Source organism: Camellia sinensis, chromosome 3 (assembly GCF_055761805.1).
Source record: "Camellia sinensis isolate YWXY chromosome 3, ASM5576180v1, whole genome shotgun sequence".
Lineage (NCBI taxonomy): Eukaryota > Viridiplantae > Streptophyta > Magnoliopsida > Ericales > Theaceae > Camellia > Camellia sinensis.
The window spans coordinates 2,061,661-2,080,424 of NC_138963.1; the positions used below are offsets into that span (position 1 = coordinate 2,061,661).

At 31.7% G+C, this 18,764-nt stretch overlaps 1 protein-coding gene across 2 annotated transcripts; it reads right to left on the reverse strand.

Moving 5' to 3' along the window:
* Positions 1-8,313: 8,313 nt before the first annotated feature.
* LOC114284547 (receptor-like protein kinase FERONIA) lies at positions 8,314-11,784 on the reverse strand. 2 transcript variants are annotated; one of them, XM_082918962.1, is made up of 2 exons: positions 11,501-11,784; positions 8,314-11,205 (listed from the first exon to the last, which is right to left on the reverse strand). In XM_082918962.1, exon 2 carries the CDS (start codon positions 11,170-11,172, stop codon positions 8,488-8,490), a length of 2,685 nt encoding a protein of 894 aa, XP_082775088.1. In that variant the 5' UTR covers positions 11,173-11,205; positions 11,501-11,784; the 3' UTR covers positions 8,314-8,487. The 2 variants fall into 2 exon arrangements, with proteins under 2 accessions (XP_082775088.1, XP_028083296.2); XM_028227495.2 differs by having other exon boundaries at positions 8,314-11,093; positions 11,501-11,771.
* Between the last annotated feature and the right edge of the window lie 6,980 nt (positions 11,785-18,764).

The window sequence follows — 18,764 nt, forward strand, 5'->3', positions numbered from 1 at the left end:
TTTTTGGTTTATTCTTCTTTTTTTCGTCTCTTTTTTATTTATTTATTTATATAATTTGAAATGAAAGAAGAGTTGCAAATAAATGTCCAAGGCTACAAGAAAAAGACAAAAAAAGACAACCAATTTTTTAGAAATCGGTGATCTGTATTGAGATTCCTAGTTAATTTTCACTAGCTTCTTTTTCTTTGTTTTGTTTTGTTTTTTTTAATATTGAAATGAGAGAAGGGTCTTTCTAACAAATGTTAAAAGGGGCACAAGAAAAAGAAACACCCCCCCCCCAAAAAAAAAAAAAAAAAAAAAAAAAAAAAAAAAAAAGCCTATAGAACTCAATGTACTTTTCACTCATTTAAAAACTTATTTTAATCTTTTCATCATTTTCAAAATACTTTATGCACAAATCTTAACATTGTAGCATCACATTTTAGGTCCTTTTTATATGTGACAATTGGTCTTAATATATTATTCTAGTAGATTCAATTTCAAATTAATGTTGCGAGTCACATTGATGAGTATTGAGAATTGGTGAGATTTGTTAGTTTAACAATTCTAGAGAGACTCTGTTCATGTTTATGTTCACAAAGTTTTAAAAATTAAAAACAAAATTCTTTTAGCATTTATTTTTGTTTTTGAAAATGTAATTTTTTATTTTATATAAAATTTGCTAAATTCTAATAAATAAATAACAATATTTTACTTATTTTGAAAAAAAAAAATTCAGCTTATTTGGTTCTGGTTTTCAGAAAACAGGTTTTAAAAAATTTTACTTTTTTATTTTTGCGTATTTTAATATTTTCAATTAATTTTTTTAATATTTTAAGCATTTTTTTTTTTAAGTTTTAGACACACTTAATATAAATACACTTAAAAAGTATAATATTTGTAAAAAAAATCTTTAAAAAATACACTAAATACGAAAAATATAAAAATTCAGTACATTTTCGTATTTTTGTGTATTTATTATTTTTTAAAAATATTTTTTACAAATATTTTACTATTTAGATACATATAAGTAAGGTGCATATAAAAAAATAAAAAAGTCGCTTAAAATTTAAAAAATATTCACTAAAAACAAAAAAATACGAAAAATAAAAAACTCAATTTTTAAAAAACTAAATTAAGAACACTCAAACCAAACGTGAGGTTGTTTGGGATGATCTAAATAAGTGCACTTTTTGAATTTTTATGAAATATGAGTTGGGTATAGATTGGGTTTGAAGTGATGTGTTAAAAAAGTGATATGACTTAAATAAAATGATGTGACTTAAATAGGATAGTAATTTTTTGACTTTTTAACTTTTTGACTTTTTTCAAACATGTCAAACCAACCCAACCCATATCTTTTGTCTCCTCATCCCGTCGACCACCACCTCGAGCGATTCTCTCCTTCGAAAATGGTCCAAATGGAATAATTTGGGTCCCATACTTTTCCTATGCTAGATTTTGTTATTGAACTGAATATATATATATATATATTTTGGGGTGATGCTATGGTACATTTAGGTGTACCATACATTTAGTTATGAACTTATATGATTTTATATCATAATCTATACCATATTAGTCATAACTATCACCATATTAACTCATAACTTAGTTATATTCAATTATTTACTTATACCATATTACTTCATAACCAGGTCATTAAAAGTGACCTGCTAAACAGGTCACTTTTTATAGTTATGAGTTAAAATCATATTTCTTCATAACTATAATCAAATTGATCATAACTTAGCTATAACTACATCTCATAACCAATACCATTTTGTTCATAACTAATATCACATATTTCATAACCACATCTCATAACCAACACCATTTTAGTCATAACTAACATCACATATTTCATAATCATAATCACATATCTCATAACCAACACCACTTTGATCATAACAAATATCACATATCTCATAACTATTGATCACATATCTCATAACCACATCTCATAACCAATCCCTTTGAGTCATAACCAACATCACATATCTCATAACCAACACCTTTTTGTCATAACTAATATCACATATCTCATAACCACTAATCACACATCTCATAACTACTACCCACATACATCATAACCACATCTCATAACCAATCCCTTTGAGTCATAACCAACATCACATATCTCATAACCACTAGTTACATATCTCGTAACCAACACCTTTTTGTCATGACCAATATCACATATTTCATAACCACTAATCACATATCTTATAATTAACACCTTTTTGCTCATAACCACATCACTTTGATCATAACCAACATTACATATCTCATAACTACTAGTCACATATCTAATAACCAACATCACATATCTCACAACCACTAGTCACATAACCAATATCTCATAACTCATAACCATTAATACATATAGCATAACCACACCCTTTGACACCACTTTGCTCATAACCATTACCCACATATCTCATAACCACTAACACATATAGCATAACCAAATACCCTTTGACACCACTTTACTTATAACCATTACCCACATATCTCATAACTACTAATACATATAGCATAACCAAATACACTTTGACACCACTTTGCTCATAACCATTACTCGCATATCTCATAACCACTCATAACTATTACCCGCATATCTGATAACCACTAACACATGTAGCATAACCAAATACCCTTTGACACCACTTTGCTCATAACCATTACCCACATATCTCATAACCACTCATAACCATTACCCACATATCTCATAACCACTAACACATATAGTACAACCAAACACCCTTTGACACCACTTTACTCATAACCATTACCCACATATTTCATAACCACTCATAACCATTACCCACATATCTCATAACCACTAACACATATAGCATAACGAAACACCCTTTGACACCACTTTGCTCATAACCATTACCCACATATCTCATAACCACTCATAACCATTATCCACATATCTCATAACCACTAACACATATACCATAACCAAACATCCTTTGGCACCACTTTACTCATAACCATTACCCACATATCTCATAACCACTAACACATATAGCATAACCAAACACCTTTTGACACCACTTTGCTCATAACTATTACCCACATATCTCATAACCACTCATAACCATTACCCACATATTTCATAACCACTAACACATATAGCATAATCAAACACCTTTTGACACCACTTTGCTCATAACTATTACCCACATATCTCATAACCACTAACACGTATAGCATAACCAAATACCCTTTGACACCACTTTGCTCGTAACTATTAGCCACATATCTCATAACCACTAACACATATAGCATAACCAAACACCATTTGACACCATTTTGCTCATAACCATTACCCACATATCTCATAACCACTAACACATATAGCATAACCAAACACCCTTTGACACCACTTTACTCATAACCATTACCCACATATCTCATAACCAACATCACATATATCATAACTACTAATCACATATCTCATAACCAAACACCCTTTGACTTATAACTATACCACTCTGCTCATAACCAAAATCACATATCTCGTAATCACTAATCATATATCTCATTACCTTTACCCACATATATTATAACCACATCTCATAACTAGCACCCTTTGTTTCATAATCAATATCACATATATCATAACTACTAATCATATATCTCAGAACCACTACCCACATATAGGGGTATAAATTTAGCTCATGAGCTCGCGGCACACCCCAAGTCCGCTCGTGCCCTGGGTAGGCCTAACTAGGCTTGAGTCTAAACCCAACCTAAGACCCTGAGCTATGTGTTTTAGAGCCCGACCCGACCCTGGTGTGTTATGGAGTGTGACCCATCCCGTGAGATCGCCCCGAAATTTTCTTTCCCATCTAGCTCGACCTGACCCCAATGGCTCATTGCCCCCATTGTCAGTGCAATGGTCAAAAATTTAAATCAAAACAATTTGAAAGAGTCATATAACCGTTAATTCCACCAACAATCAATTTTATTTTTTTTATTTTTATATATATAAATTAACTCCTCCCTCCCAAGTCCTATAAATACCACCCCTCTCACATTTTATTTCTCACAACAAATTTGTCTCTCAAACTCTCATTCTCTCTAAACTTTCATACATATACAAATCTTTGGCCGTAGTTATGATTTTATCAATTTGTACATATCTTATCAATTTGTCGTAATCACTAATCTCGCCACGTGGCATGCTCAGGGTGTTTGTTGGGTGCCACAACATTGGTAAGTACACTAAGGCTTGTTGTACTTTTTGCATTGAACTGAAACAACCCATTTAAAATGAATGACCCCAATGTGGCACCACACACACTGATTTAAACACATGAACCCAATAAAAACATTGAATACGAATGTGCCCAACACAGACAAATGACCTCGGTGTGGCACACCATACAATTGAACTGACATATGCACGCAACATAGCTATCCTAACACGCAATCACCAAAAACAAACCATGCCTTCAGAATTCCAAGAATGTCGACAGCAGAATTCCGATTCTCCGTCAGTCCGGCACACAAAGCACCTCCCACACACCCCGTCACAACAATCACAAAACCCTAACGTAATGGAGGAAACATCTTCTACTACAATTTTTGACTTGCCAAATATGCACAACTAATCCCACCAAAAACATCCTAATAGAAAAGGAAGGGTATAATTGACCACTAAATGTTACCAAATAAGAGAAATAGGATCAAACAGGAAGATATTTCCCCACTAATAGGACTAAGGAAAATGACTTAGACCCCCAGCTGGGGGTGCTGGGGGTCGTCCCTGATTGGTGCAAAAACAGTTTTTTTTTTTTTTTAATTTCAGCCAACCACACGCTGCCACGTCACTGGGGGTGCCACTGGGGATCACCCCCACTGGGGGTCGGAAGCAATGCCCATAGGACTAATTAGAACAACAGATGCAACGTTGGGACCAATTGGTGCAACTGTCTGTTGGATGGGATTTATCGGTAAATATCCCAAAAATTTAATTGAAAAAAATATCCCAACAGTTCTATAACATATGTACAAATTGATAAAATCATAACTACGGCCAAAGGTTTGTATATGTATGACATATTAATGCGAAAGAGCCAGAGTTTTGAGATAAATGTATTTACTAGATAAAGAAATGTCACCAAAATGAATAGTGTTGAAATAGACAAAGAAAATAGTGACGAGTTCAAGGATCTATTGCAGAGACACAAGAGTATAGAGAAGAAGAATCCAGTGAGGAAGAACTATCAACGATGGTCGTTCGATGATTCAGCGAAATAGAGAAGTCTGATTAAGAAATAGAGAGAGCTCAGGCACAACTAGGACAAATCAAGAGAAAGAAAATTGAGTGGAGAAAAAAATGAAGAAAAGTTGGGAAAAAAATTTAGAAGAAAAATTATTTAGTGCAACAAAATAAAATCACGTCATAGATAATTTTTATCAGCATATTTTTTATTAAAATTTAGTTAAATTATATATATATATATATATATATATGTCTATAAGTGTATATAGATATTTTAAAAAGTATATCGTTTGTATATTATTATTTCTATTATCTTTAATGAAGATACCATGACTAAAAATAAATCTAAAATAGAGATAGGTGATCAATTGCAATTGTCACTTAGGGATGACACTTCAAAATTAATTGAGAGAGTTGAGAGTTTAGAGAGAATGAGAGTTTGAGAGACAGATTTGTTTGTGAGAAATAAAATGTGAGAGGGGTGGTATTTATAGGACTTGGGAGGGAGGAGTTAATTAATAAAATAAAATAAAAATTGATTGTTGGCGGAATTAACGGTTATATGATTCTTTCAAATTGTTTTGATTTAAATTTTTTACCATTGCACTGACAAAGGGGGTAGGGAACCATTGGGGTCGGGTCGAGCCAGATGGGGAAGAAAATTTCGGGACGAGCTCACGAGATGGGTCACACTCCATAACACACCAGGGTCGGGCCGGGCTCTAGAACACATATCTTAGGTTGGGTTTAGCCTCGAGCCTAGTTGGGCCTACCTAGGACACGAGTAGACTTGGGGTGTGCCGCGAGCTCGTGGGCCAAATTTACACCCCTATATGTGGGTAGTGGTTATGAGATATATGATTAGTGGTTATGATATATGTGATATTGATTATGAAACAAAGGGTGCTGGTTATGAGATGTGGTTATAACATATGTGGGTAAAGGTAATGAGATATATGATTAGTGATTATAAGATATGCGATTTTGGTTATGAGCAGAATGGTATAGTTACAAGTCAAAGGGTGTTTGGTTATGAGATATGTGATTAGTAGTTATGATATATGTGATGTTGGTTATGAGATATGTGGGTAATGGTTATGAGTAAAGTGGTGTCAAAAAGTGTTTGGTTATGCTATATGTGTTAGTGGTTATGACATATGTGGGTAATGCTTATAAGCAAAGTGGTGTCAAAAGGTGTTTGATTATGCTATATGTGTTAGTGGTTATGAAATATGTGAGTAATGGTTATGAGCAAAGTGGTGTCAAAGGGTATTTGGTTATGCTATATGTGTTAGTGGTTATGAGATATGTGGGTATATGTGTTAGTGGTTATGAGATATGTGGGTAATTGTTATGAGCAAAGTGATGTCAAAGGGTGTTTAGTTATGCTATATGTGTTAGTGGTTATGAGATATGTGGGTAATGATTATGAGCAAAGTGGTGTCAAAGGATGAGGTTATGCTATATGTATTAATGGTTATGAGTTATAAGATATTGGTTATGTAACTAGTTGTTATGAGATATGTGATGTTGGTTATTAGATATGTAACTAGTAGTTATGAGATATGTGATGTTGGTTATGATCAAAGTGGTGTGGTTATGAGTAAAAAGGTGTTAATTATAAGATATGTGATTAGTGGTTATGAGATATGTGATGTTGGTTATGACAAAAAGGTATTGGCTACGAGATATGTGACTAGTGGTTATGAGATATGTGATGTTGATTATGACTCAAAGGGACTAGTTATGAGATGTGGTTATGATTTATGTGGGTAGTAGTTATGAGATATGTGATCAATGGTTATGCGATGTGTGATATTTGTTATGTTTAAAGTGGTGTTGGTTATGAGATATGTGATTATGATTATGAAATATGTGATATTAGTTATGAACAAAATGATGTTGGTTATGAGATGTGGTTATAACTAAGTTATGATCAATTTGATTATAGTTATGAAAAAATATGATTTTAACTCATAACTATAAAAAGTGACTTGTTTAACAGGTCACTTTTAATGATGTGGCTCAATCCTAACCATTGATTTTTTATGTACCGTACATTTTTTGAACAAAATGTACTATAGACTTTCCCTATATTTTGGGAGGGAGGGTGTGGTGAAAACGATTTCAAGAAAAAGACGTATGCAACAAAGATGGAATTATTGCTGGCTTTTCCCATCATTTTTGTTGAGAGGGACTGTGTATTACAAAAATTTTAAAAAAAAAGAAAAGAAGAAGATGAATCGACAATCTTAGTTTAGAGAAACCCACATCAGAAATGGTAAGTAATTTGAAAATGACCCACACAATAAAACGACAAATTGACAATGATATTTTTTTTAATTATCAATCAAAATGGAGGTATTTTAATTTTACGAACTCACATCATTCTTATGAGATTTGTGTACATAAAAATTGGGAATTTGGTCACAATTTTAGACCCATAGACCAGTAACTCCTACAAAAATGTCCTTAAACCCAACAAATCCACACCCATTGAATACTTCTAATGGAAAAAGATTGAATATATTTACCCAAAAAACAAAAAAGATTGAATACTCGTAATGGAAAAAGATTGAGACCTCACAATGACATGACTGACATATTGTGTCAATTTATGGGTATTGTTGAAAAACAAAATGAAGAAAGAAAGAACGAACCGTGACAAAACCTTTGGATGGTGTGTGTTTTATATAATAGAATATATTACAATTACTCTAGCCAAAAAAAATCTTTTCTCTCACTCAAACACCAAACCGCGTAACAAGAAGCACCCCACTAACTCTTTCCCAAATTCTGCCAGCTGATGTAGATATATTCTTGCTATCAAGTCTATAAATGCTTAACCATTTCAAGAAAACACTTCTTTACACCTAACAGAAAGTTGGATAGGACCATACACATGGACCCCATCCACTTCTGTAATACAGATTTCGCAATAACTTACATATTTTGCATTGTCATCATCAACCATTATTAGTTGTCACTCTTCAAACTTTTTCACTCACCGACTGTTGATTTGTAATAAGACAGACAGCACATTGTACCGTTTGTACCATTTTAGCATGAAGAATTGACACAAGCCAAACGAATTGAGATACAAATTCTAGATATATAATGGTTTTGATCAAAACATATTAAGAGCCCAAAATAATACAGTAAGTAAATGGATAATATTGATATCTAATAAGAGAGAAATTTTACTTGAGTGTTGCCTTTAAACATATATATCGGCGCCGAGCAGCAAATGCTATCACTATTGATATCTAACGTCCTTTAGGGTTCATAATCTGTGAGAACACAGCACTTGGTGTTAATCCATCTGAATCTTCACTTGCTAGGCTGCGGCCGCCTATGCTCATAGACAATCCACTGCTCCTTGAATCCATCACATTACCATCAAAACCAGGAGTTGCATCTGGATCCCTCTTTCCTTTAAAGGCTACATCAAATGAACCTTCTTCAATGTCCGTTCCACCAAGGCCCTTGTCGTTCTCCTCTGCACTCTCCTGCAGTTGCAGAGCAAACTCAAGGTTCCACAGCACATCACCCATTGATGGCCTGTCGATCCCCTGATCTCCCACACACTTCATTGCTGTCTCCGCAAACTTTGTGAAGCACTCTGGTGTGATCTTCCCCTTTAGATATGGGTCAATGATCTGATCAAGAATTCCCTTCATCTGGCAATGTAAAGCCCACTCTGCCAAACTCACTTGCTCCTTTGGAAGCGTTGGGTTCAAAGCTGGCCGAGCACACAAGATCTCAAAGAGTACTACTCCATATGAGTAAACATCGGATTTTTCTGTCAGCTGCTGCCTCCTGAAGTACTCTGGATCTAAATACCCAAAACTTCCCTTTACAACTGTGCTGACATGAGTGTGATCCAATGTAGGACCTGTTTTCGACAAGCCAAAATCAGAAACCTTTGCCACCCACTTCTCATCTAATAGGATGTTAGTTGTCTTGACATCACGGTGGATGATAGTGTGCTTGGCACCAGTGTGAAGATAGTGTAAACCACGAGCAGCTCCAATGCATATCTCAAGCCTCTGCTTCCATGGCAGTGGAGGCTTATTGGTCTTGTACAAGTGCTCTCGAAGGGTTCCATGAGCCATGTAATCGTAGACGAGGATCATTTCACAATTCTCTTCACAATAACCAATCAGTGAAACAAGGTGACGGTGTCGAAGCTTTGAGAGCATTTCTATCTCAGTTTGGAATTCATGCACACCTTGCTCAGCAAGGGGATTCCCACGCTTAATTGCAACCTTAGTTGTTCCACCATCAATTTCTCCCTTGTAAACTTTGCCAAAACCTCCCACCCCAAGGAGTAGAGCCTCATCAAAATTTTTGGTGGCAGACTTGATCTCAGCAAATGAAAAGTGGCGGCAAAGGTTTGAAGGATGGGATGAGGCATAGCTTCCTGTGGTGTTAGTCTTTGCTGAGCCTGCAGAGTGTGAATGTCCATATAAGGAAAGAGGGAGCCACCCAGATGGCCCATCACTTGGACTTGAGTACTTCGCCTTCCTACGACGACGACAAACGCCACAAACTAATAAACCAACAATAAGGACTGCAGCAATGCCGCCACCAACACTTCCGCCTATAATTGCTTTCAGATAATTTGAATGACTTGAAGAACTGGATGACCGATTAGCTGATGATGGCTCATTTCCAACTATTGAGGCTGGGACTGGATTAGGACCAGCAAGATTTCCAGAAGTGTCATTTACTTTGAATATCTCCACTCCGTTCAGAATCGCATCATAGTATTGGGACTTTGTGGCAGTGTACGGATGTAGTGCAAGCCAAAGATCCTGCTGCGGAGCACCAGTGGGAACCAGGACCACATAATCCTTGTACACCGGAACTCCTTGCTTTCCTGCCCAAGCAATCACATCTGCCTCTCTCTCTGCAGTTTGATTATTGAGGAAGATAGAAAATACCCTTTGATTATGTTCAGTTATAACTTCTTCAACCTCACAGAAATGCAGCCTAACCAGGTAAGAAAAGCCTGAGTCAACCGTGAACATCCAAGTTAGATTATAATTCAAATTGATGTTCTGGTTTGGACCCATTGATCTAGCAGTGGAATAGACATCAACAGGTGCAACGTAAGTGGGCATGCCAGAAGGATACTGAAATGTCACGTTTGAACCAATAGTTTCTGTAACTCCAAATGCTGCCCCAAAGATGTATTGTGAATCAGCGGACCAGGACCGAAACAACCCCGTATCACCAGAGGGTGAAATGTCATTTCCACCAACATTCACCCGGTAAACATTTTCAAGAGCAGTACTGTTGTCTATAATAAACGCTACATTTTCCCCAACCATCATGGAAGCCCCATCAGCGGTATTGTAAATGTCAGGCATCGAAACTACCTCAATCCCGTTCACAAAGGCATAGGAATTGGGAGAACTGGAAGAAGGTTTGAAGGTTATGTTCAAAATTTCAGTGGGTACATTGACAGAATACTCTTTCATGATAAAATCAAAGTTCAGGGCTTGAGTTGTTTGGGCGACACTGAAGTTCTTGAGAAGGGTATATGGTCCGGCAGTAACTGAGAAGATGGCATTTGAGGCATTTAGCCCCGAGTAAGATGCGGGATAAAAGTAGAGACGGACAAATTTGTGACCCAAAGCAACAGGAAAACTATAGGCGTACTCAGATTGAAAAATCCGAGCGGTCATGTAAGGGACTTGAGGAACAGAGGGATCTTGGGTAGCAGCAGTAGATGTAGATGAATTCCCTCCCTTGGACGCAAACTTCGACCCGATATCTGAGGTCCATTTGCGACCATCAGAATCAGTAGTCTCCGGAGACGCCCCACAGTTAAGGAGAATTTTATCAGTTGGAACGTAATCTGCAGCTGAGATTAAATGCAGCAAAGAGGGCAAGAAAAGAAACCCGAAAATCAACAAGCAAAGATTTTTGTCCACGTTCCTCATCGAAGAAAATATGCCGGGAATTTGACGAAAACACTGAAATTAATTGTGAACTGAAATATCAGTCTCAAACCTTCAAATACTTTTAATATGCGTGTTTGGGTGTGTATCATAATGCAATCAGAATCAATTCAACTTAATAATAATGACATATAGCAAAGTTAAATGAATAAGCTGTGCATAAGACGAAAAGAAAAGAAAAAACAGAGTTTTTAACATGAAAATGCATCGAAGCTTCCAGATCCAGCAAACAAACAAGCTCGAGAGCAAGAAACTACATATATGGAACTGAAAATTAGCAAGAAAAGTGGAAAACGCAGAAGAAAGTTACCTTGAAGAAAAACACTGATGAAGAGGGCTCTACAAAATGATGAAGCTCCAATTCAAGCCATTTGTTTAGAAAACCAGAGCTCTACAAAATCACAATGCTAGCTCTGAATCAAGTCAGATTAGGACAGATTTCTAGAGAGAGAATAGGGTTTGAAAATGGGCAACAGGGAGGGAGGGAGGGAGGTGAAGAAGATGATGGAAATGGAAATGGAAATGGCAGACGTTATTATTAGAAAGAAAGGAATTGGGCGCTTTTATTTCTTGTTTTCAGTGGTAATATTCATTGCATATTGGCTGCACCAATCACGTTTATAATCTCATTAATCTCCTTTTCTTTTTCTTTTTTTCTTTTTCTTTTTCCTATCAATAAATAAATCTGTCTTTTTCTTTTTATATATCACATTTAACTGAAAATTTAGTTAAAAATTTAATCTTCTATCAACATTCTATTTCTTTATTTTTTTCATTAAATCTTTTTTAAAAATTTAAATTCATTATTCTATGAAATCTGTTTTAATTATTATTTTTTATTTAAATCTTTTTATTTAATTTTACTCTTTTTAATCTTTTATCAAATTTAAATAAAAAGAGTAAAAATATGAATGTTAAAAATTTGGGGCAAGATTGGGTTTATCATTGATTTGGTAAAAATTTATATTTTCTTTAATTTGTTGCAAATTTAATGAAATGAATCGGACATACTTATACCTTTAGTTTTTTTTTTTTTTTTTTTTTTTGGGTATCAAATTTAAATATTGATACATAATTAAAGATGCTCTTTATACACTCTAATTAGTCGGAACACCAATTTTAATTAAGATCTTGCTAAGAAGTGTTTTCAGGGGAAAAAAAAGATGAAAATATATAATAAAAAAATGGGAGAAACATTAAAAAATCTCATTTCCATTTCGTACGAACTAATTAGTCCTTTAAAAATTCTAATGAATCAATTAGTCCCATCTGGGTTTAAATGTCATAATTATCCCAAATTTAACACGTGTATAGTGGGTTATGCCTATAGATTATCAAAATTACACATTTAGACAAAAGCGTGTTAAAGATTTATTGTACTCCTAGTTGGTATAGTTGGAGAATCACATGTTTGAAGCTATTTCCAAACAAAAAGGATTCAATATCAACACACACAAGATTTGAATATCAATACACAATGATTGAGATGAAATTGAAAACAAAAAGGATTCTATATCAAAACTCACAAGACGATTGAGATGGAATTGGAAATAAAAACAATTTCATATCAAAACCCACAAGAATTGAATATCCATACACACACGGATTGAGGTGGAATTAGAAACAAAAAAGAATTTCATATCAAAACCCATGAGTTTTGAAAATTCAAATATGACATTTTGTCTAATGTATTATTTGCTTATTTCATCACAATTTTGTTGGCTTGATTTATTCAATGTTGCTAAATTGTACAGCGATTGCATGATAGTTCTTTGAATGTGCCTTATTATTAATTTTTTTTTTTTTTTTGAATGGAGATGGAATATATAATTTGTTGAATGTGACACGGGATGATATAATTAATTTTGAACATGGACGTTCCTTACGTTAATGTGGGATTTTGTAGGTTCTTCACCAAAAAAAAAAAAAGGTATTTTATATGTGTGACATATTTTGAATTATATGATTGTGCTGTAACAAAAATAAAGCTCTAACAGTCACATTGTATAAATGTGGAATATTAAGCTCAAGCAAAAAATCACATCATGCTTTGAATGTGAAATATTATGTTCATGAGGTAGATTATGTTACATTTAGGGCTTATAGTTTTTTTTATGTAAAATATTATGTTGACATCTTATGATTGTGATTACTGAACTTTATTATATGTTTAGGGACATGGCATAATGCACATCTGATGGATGTGTTTATTTGTTTGGTTGTGTGTATTTCTTATTGAATGTGTAATTTGATTGTTGTTTTAGTTAATTAGGATTGAGATGAATATTTAATTTGTTGAATGTAACACAAAATTATGGAATTTATTTTGAACATGAACGTTGGGTATATGTCAACTTCTGTACATGTGACTAAATGTATACATGTATGCGATGCAATTTTTTATGAAACATTTTCCGTCTATTATTTGTGGGTTTGTTGTGTTAGGGTTCACTTTTGAATTCAAATGGGTTTACACAGTTCTATATTGGCATGTTGTTCAAGCATGGTGGTTTTGTTGTTTTTAAATGTTATTAACATCAATCCAATGTAGTTAGTGAAGGAATAGCAATGTAGTCAGTGAAGGAATAGTGTGATTTTGTTGTTTTGGTGTATATGTGGGTAGTTAGATTGTGTTTGATTTTGTTAATCCGAGGCCCTGTTTGGGAAGGAAGGTTTTGGGCTAAAATAAAATAAAATAAGTTAAAATAGCATTTAAATCATAATCATTTCATTTTTTATTTTACAATCATTAAATCATCGGTAAAAAGTCAATTATCTTTCCAAATATAATTTTTTAACGAGACTAAAAGAGTTAACAAAAATAACCAACTTCCCAAACAAGCTCTACATGGGAGTAACATCTATTGAATGTGGTTGTTGGTGAACATTGGTTGAATATGGGTAACATCAATTTAATGAAGTTATTTGAGGAATTAGTGTAACTGTGATATGTTGAATCTCTCAAAACTATTCATTGTGTAACTTACAATTCTAGCACATAAAAAAATAATAGTGAATCACAATAAAATGAAGGGCGTAACCGTAAATCTATATGTCAATGAATATATTAAATTCACCTTACCAAAATAAATGGGACTAATTAATCTATGAGAAAAATAATTATGACTAAATGGATTAACATTCCTCAAAATGGGATTTATGGATAACTTTAACAAAAAAAAAAAAAAAAAAAACCCTTATATTAAATTTAATATATATTTTTTATTGAAATTAAAATACTTTCACTTATTTTAAAGTTATTTTTCACTTTAATTCTTATATGTCTTAAAAGCTCACATTAACATTTGTCTAATTTTAGAAATATTTTTTTCACCAGAATTAATCATTTATCAATTTTTTTAACCAAAAAATTTGTTAATGGAATTGTTTGGTACAATTAATGAAGTTGTTTGTTTATGAGATAAAAATAGTTAAAATAAGTTAATTATAAAATAAAAAAAAATAAGGGTGAAGCACCAATAAATCTCAAAATGTAATTTTCTGAACTGTTTAGTCTTTTTTTTTATGAACCCAAAAGTCTCATTAAAATAAAAATTACATAAAATGACAGTCATTTGCATGTTTGGATTTAATTTTTTAGGGATAAAAGTGAGTTTCTCCAAATATGAAATTATATATTTAGGCAATCCGTATTATAGAGATTTTGGATTTTTTCTCATTCTGAAACAAATCTCACATTACAAACAAAAACATAACATTCCAATGTAACACACTAAAACATTCCTTAGTGTTAAACATAATACCTCAATATAACACACTCTAATGTAACACACAAAAAAACTCCTTAATGTATTTTTTTTCAAATGTGACACTTCAATCAATATAATTCAAAACGTAATACTTTAATATAACACACACAAAAACACTAAAAAAATTCTTAGTATATTTTTTCTAACGCAACACTTACAATTTAAAATTATATATTTGTTCAAAACTTATTAAGAAATTTGTATACTCTTTTGAAATGGTTTGAAGAATCCTACATCCTTTTAGAATGTTTAAAAAATACCACATCCTTTTTTTGGAGTGTTATGTTTGAGAAAGTATACTGAGAAGCTTTTTTATATATTACATTGGAGTGTTATATTAAGGAGTTTTTTTTAGTGTTATATTGGAGTATAACATTTGAAAAAAATATACTAAGGAATTTTTTTAAAATATTACGTATGAGTGTTACATTGGGATATTATAGTTTAAAATTATACATTTGTCTAAAACTTACTAAAGAATTTTTGTAATCCTTTTAAATATTTGAAAATTTTCATATGCAAGTCATTATCATTCTAAATAAAAAAGATTCTCATATAAAAATTCATCCAAATTTAATTCACATAGATTGTGTATCTTACCTTTCTAACACAAAAAAAAAATAGAAAAAAAGAAGAAGGTATAATCGTGAATCTAATTTTTAAATAATATATTAAATGTACTTTTCAAAAATTAATAGGATTATTGGCCTATAAAAAAAATTGAGACTAAATGAATTATTATTTCTCAATATGAGATTTATAGGTAAAATTTTTTAAAAAAATAAACAGAAAAAATAATTTTAATTCTAATTCTAATTATTAATTTTAAAACTTGTAAAACAGGGGCCTAATGGTATAGGACGCTTTTTTCTGGCTGTTCGTCACTAACTTTTGGACGAGTGGGCCCAAGTCCAGTTGCAACTGGAAATGGTGGGGGGCTCGTCGCATTAGGGTGGGACCCATTGTTAATAATCTGGTAGACACGAGCTGGCAATTTAATGGATATAATATAATACTGCCAAAAATATTTAGGATCCCCTTTCTTCACACCCCTCTTGATTCCTTTTTTTTTTTGATTAGTTACTTTTTCTTTTGTTTTTATTTTTTATTTTTCTAGGGGGTCTCTATCAATGCTCGTAATACAGCCCACACGCACTACTAAGCTAAACGTTCGTTTTAATAATTTTTTTTATTATTAAAATATAAAATAAAATAATTGATATATTTAAAATAAATTTTTATAAAAAAAAGGTGTATAAAATAGAAAAAACTTTTTATATAGTTAACTTTTTTTAATAATCACTTCTCAAATTTTAAATTAAAAGTTAATGTTTCTTAAACTAGATCTAAAACTAATCAGTGTGTTTGAATTTAAATTTTTTAAATTTAGTTTTTCAAAAATTGAATTTTTGTTTTTCATTTTTTTTTGTTTTTAGTAAATATTTTTAAAATTTTAAGTATTTTTTTTTTACTTTTTTAGATGCACATTATTTAGATGTATTTAAATAGTAAAATATTTGTGAAAAAATATTTTAAAAAATTAATAAATACACAAAAATATGAAAAAATATACTGAATTTTCGTATTTTTTTAAAAAATATTTTTGGTATTTAATGAATTTTTTATAAAAAAATTTATAAATATTATACCTTTTAAGTGTGTTTAAAAATTTTAAAAATTTCTTAAAATATTAAAAAAATAAAATAAAAACAAAAAAAATTATAAAAAACGAAAAAATATAATTTTTAAAAAAATAAATTTTAAATTTAAAACCAAACAGAGTAAATTGCAGCACAACTGAGGCCTCGTTTGAGAGCATGATTTTTTTAGTAATTTTTTGATTTCTTGCCTAAAATGTGATGTAAAAAAACTAATATGTTCTTATATTTTTTGACTTTTTATGAAAAGATGTGCAAAAAATAAAAAATAAAAATAAATTTTTAAATTTTTGATATGAATTATTGATTTTTTAATTTTATTAATAACTTTTTTATTTTTTAACTTAAAAAATCATTTGCCAAACGAGTCGTGAGTAACTGCACCGCATCACCACCATATCACAACCAACCGTGCTGGGGACCCCCAGTGGGGGTGACCCCCAGCACCCCCAGTCCACATGGGGCATTGTGATTGGCAGATAGGAAAAAAAAAAAAAAAAAAAAATTTCCAACCAATAAGAAAACACTGAGGGTCATGGGGGTTTGAAAAATTGGGGGTCCAAATCATTTTTGATATCACAACGCGGCATAAAATTAACACTTGAAGTCTTACCTACTTTCTGATAAAAATAAAAAAAAAATTAAAAAAGTCTTACCTACTTTACCACTGTCATTGCCTTCACCATTCACCACCACTGACGTAATTAATTAGTCATATATTAGGCATCAGTCACTACATAATTGAACACGTGTGATGTTTGAGAAATAAATGTTTGTTCGATTTGTGACTGATTTTTTTCCTTCTCAGCTAATTAAAATGCCCTTTTTTTCTTTTTCTTTTTTCTCTTTCTTTCTAACAAATTGTGAGGTGGTCTGCTTTGGTAAGTAGTGTTTTTTGAACTTTTGTGACTTACAGGTGGACTTTTTCTGTCAATTTTTATACTTGTCTCAAGGTATTAATAATCCCAATTCCTTTCCTATAATCTCAAACAAACGGGGCCTTAACGTTCAAATATCCACCGATTTTCCTTTTTTTTTTTTTTTTCTTTTACAATCCCGCTACGTAATTTGAATAGATTAAAGCTCAAATGTCTTAAGGTGTCAAAACGACATTATTTTGGTGTTTTTTTTTTCTTTTCTTTTCTTCTTCCTCTGTCTTCCTTTATGTTCAAATCTGTTTTTCCTCTATTTTTTTTTTCTTTTCTTCTTCCATAACTCAAAATCAAACAAGAAAAAAAAAAGCAGAGAGGAAAAGAAAAATATAAAAAATCAAACAAGAAAAAAAAACAGAGGAGGAAGAAAGAAACACAAAGAAGAAGAGAGAAGAACAAAAAAAAAAAAAAAGAGAAAATAAGAGGATGAAGAACAGATCTATATATATATATATATATATACACAAGAGAGAGAGAGAGAGAACCCACCGTCGCAAGCCGCCATCACCGTCACAGTTCAAAAGGAAGAAGAAGAAGACCAAGACATAGGAGGAGAGATAAAGGAGAAAGAGAAAGAGAAAGGGATCAGGCCTTCGAGTCCCATTTTTTTCGAGTCACGAAACTTTACTCTTTTTTGATTAAGAGATTTATTAGGAAATTCTTTTTTAAATACTTGATAAATCTTATTATTTAAATATTTAATTCACTAAATCTTAATTTTTATACTTAAAGTATTTTATGAATAATTTTTTTCTTATAAATATTTTTAAATAATTAGTAATTAGTGATGTGAATATTCATATTTTACAATGTGAACATTTATATTAACAAACATTTACAATGTCAATGTAAATATTATTATTATGATTATTTTGATAAATATGTCACCCATAAGACTTATTGAAACATAATAAAATAATTTGAAATAAGTGGAATATAAATAGAAAAAAAGAGATTTATGAATAAATACTCTTTTTTGATTAACCACCATTTAGGTTTTGACTATCTATTTTCTTTTTATAGAGAAATTTTAATTTTTAAAAAAAAAACAAATTTCTTATTTGGCCTATAAATACTAATATAATTATTGTGTTTTGGCACAAACTTAAATAAATAATTAAAATTTAATTTTTAATTAAATAATAATAAAATTATTTTTTAATGTAAAAGAAAATACTTAAGAATTAAATAAATTATAACAATATTCATCCTTT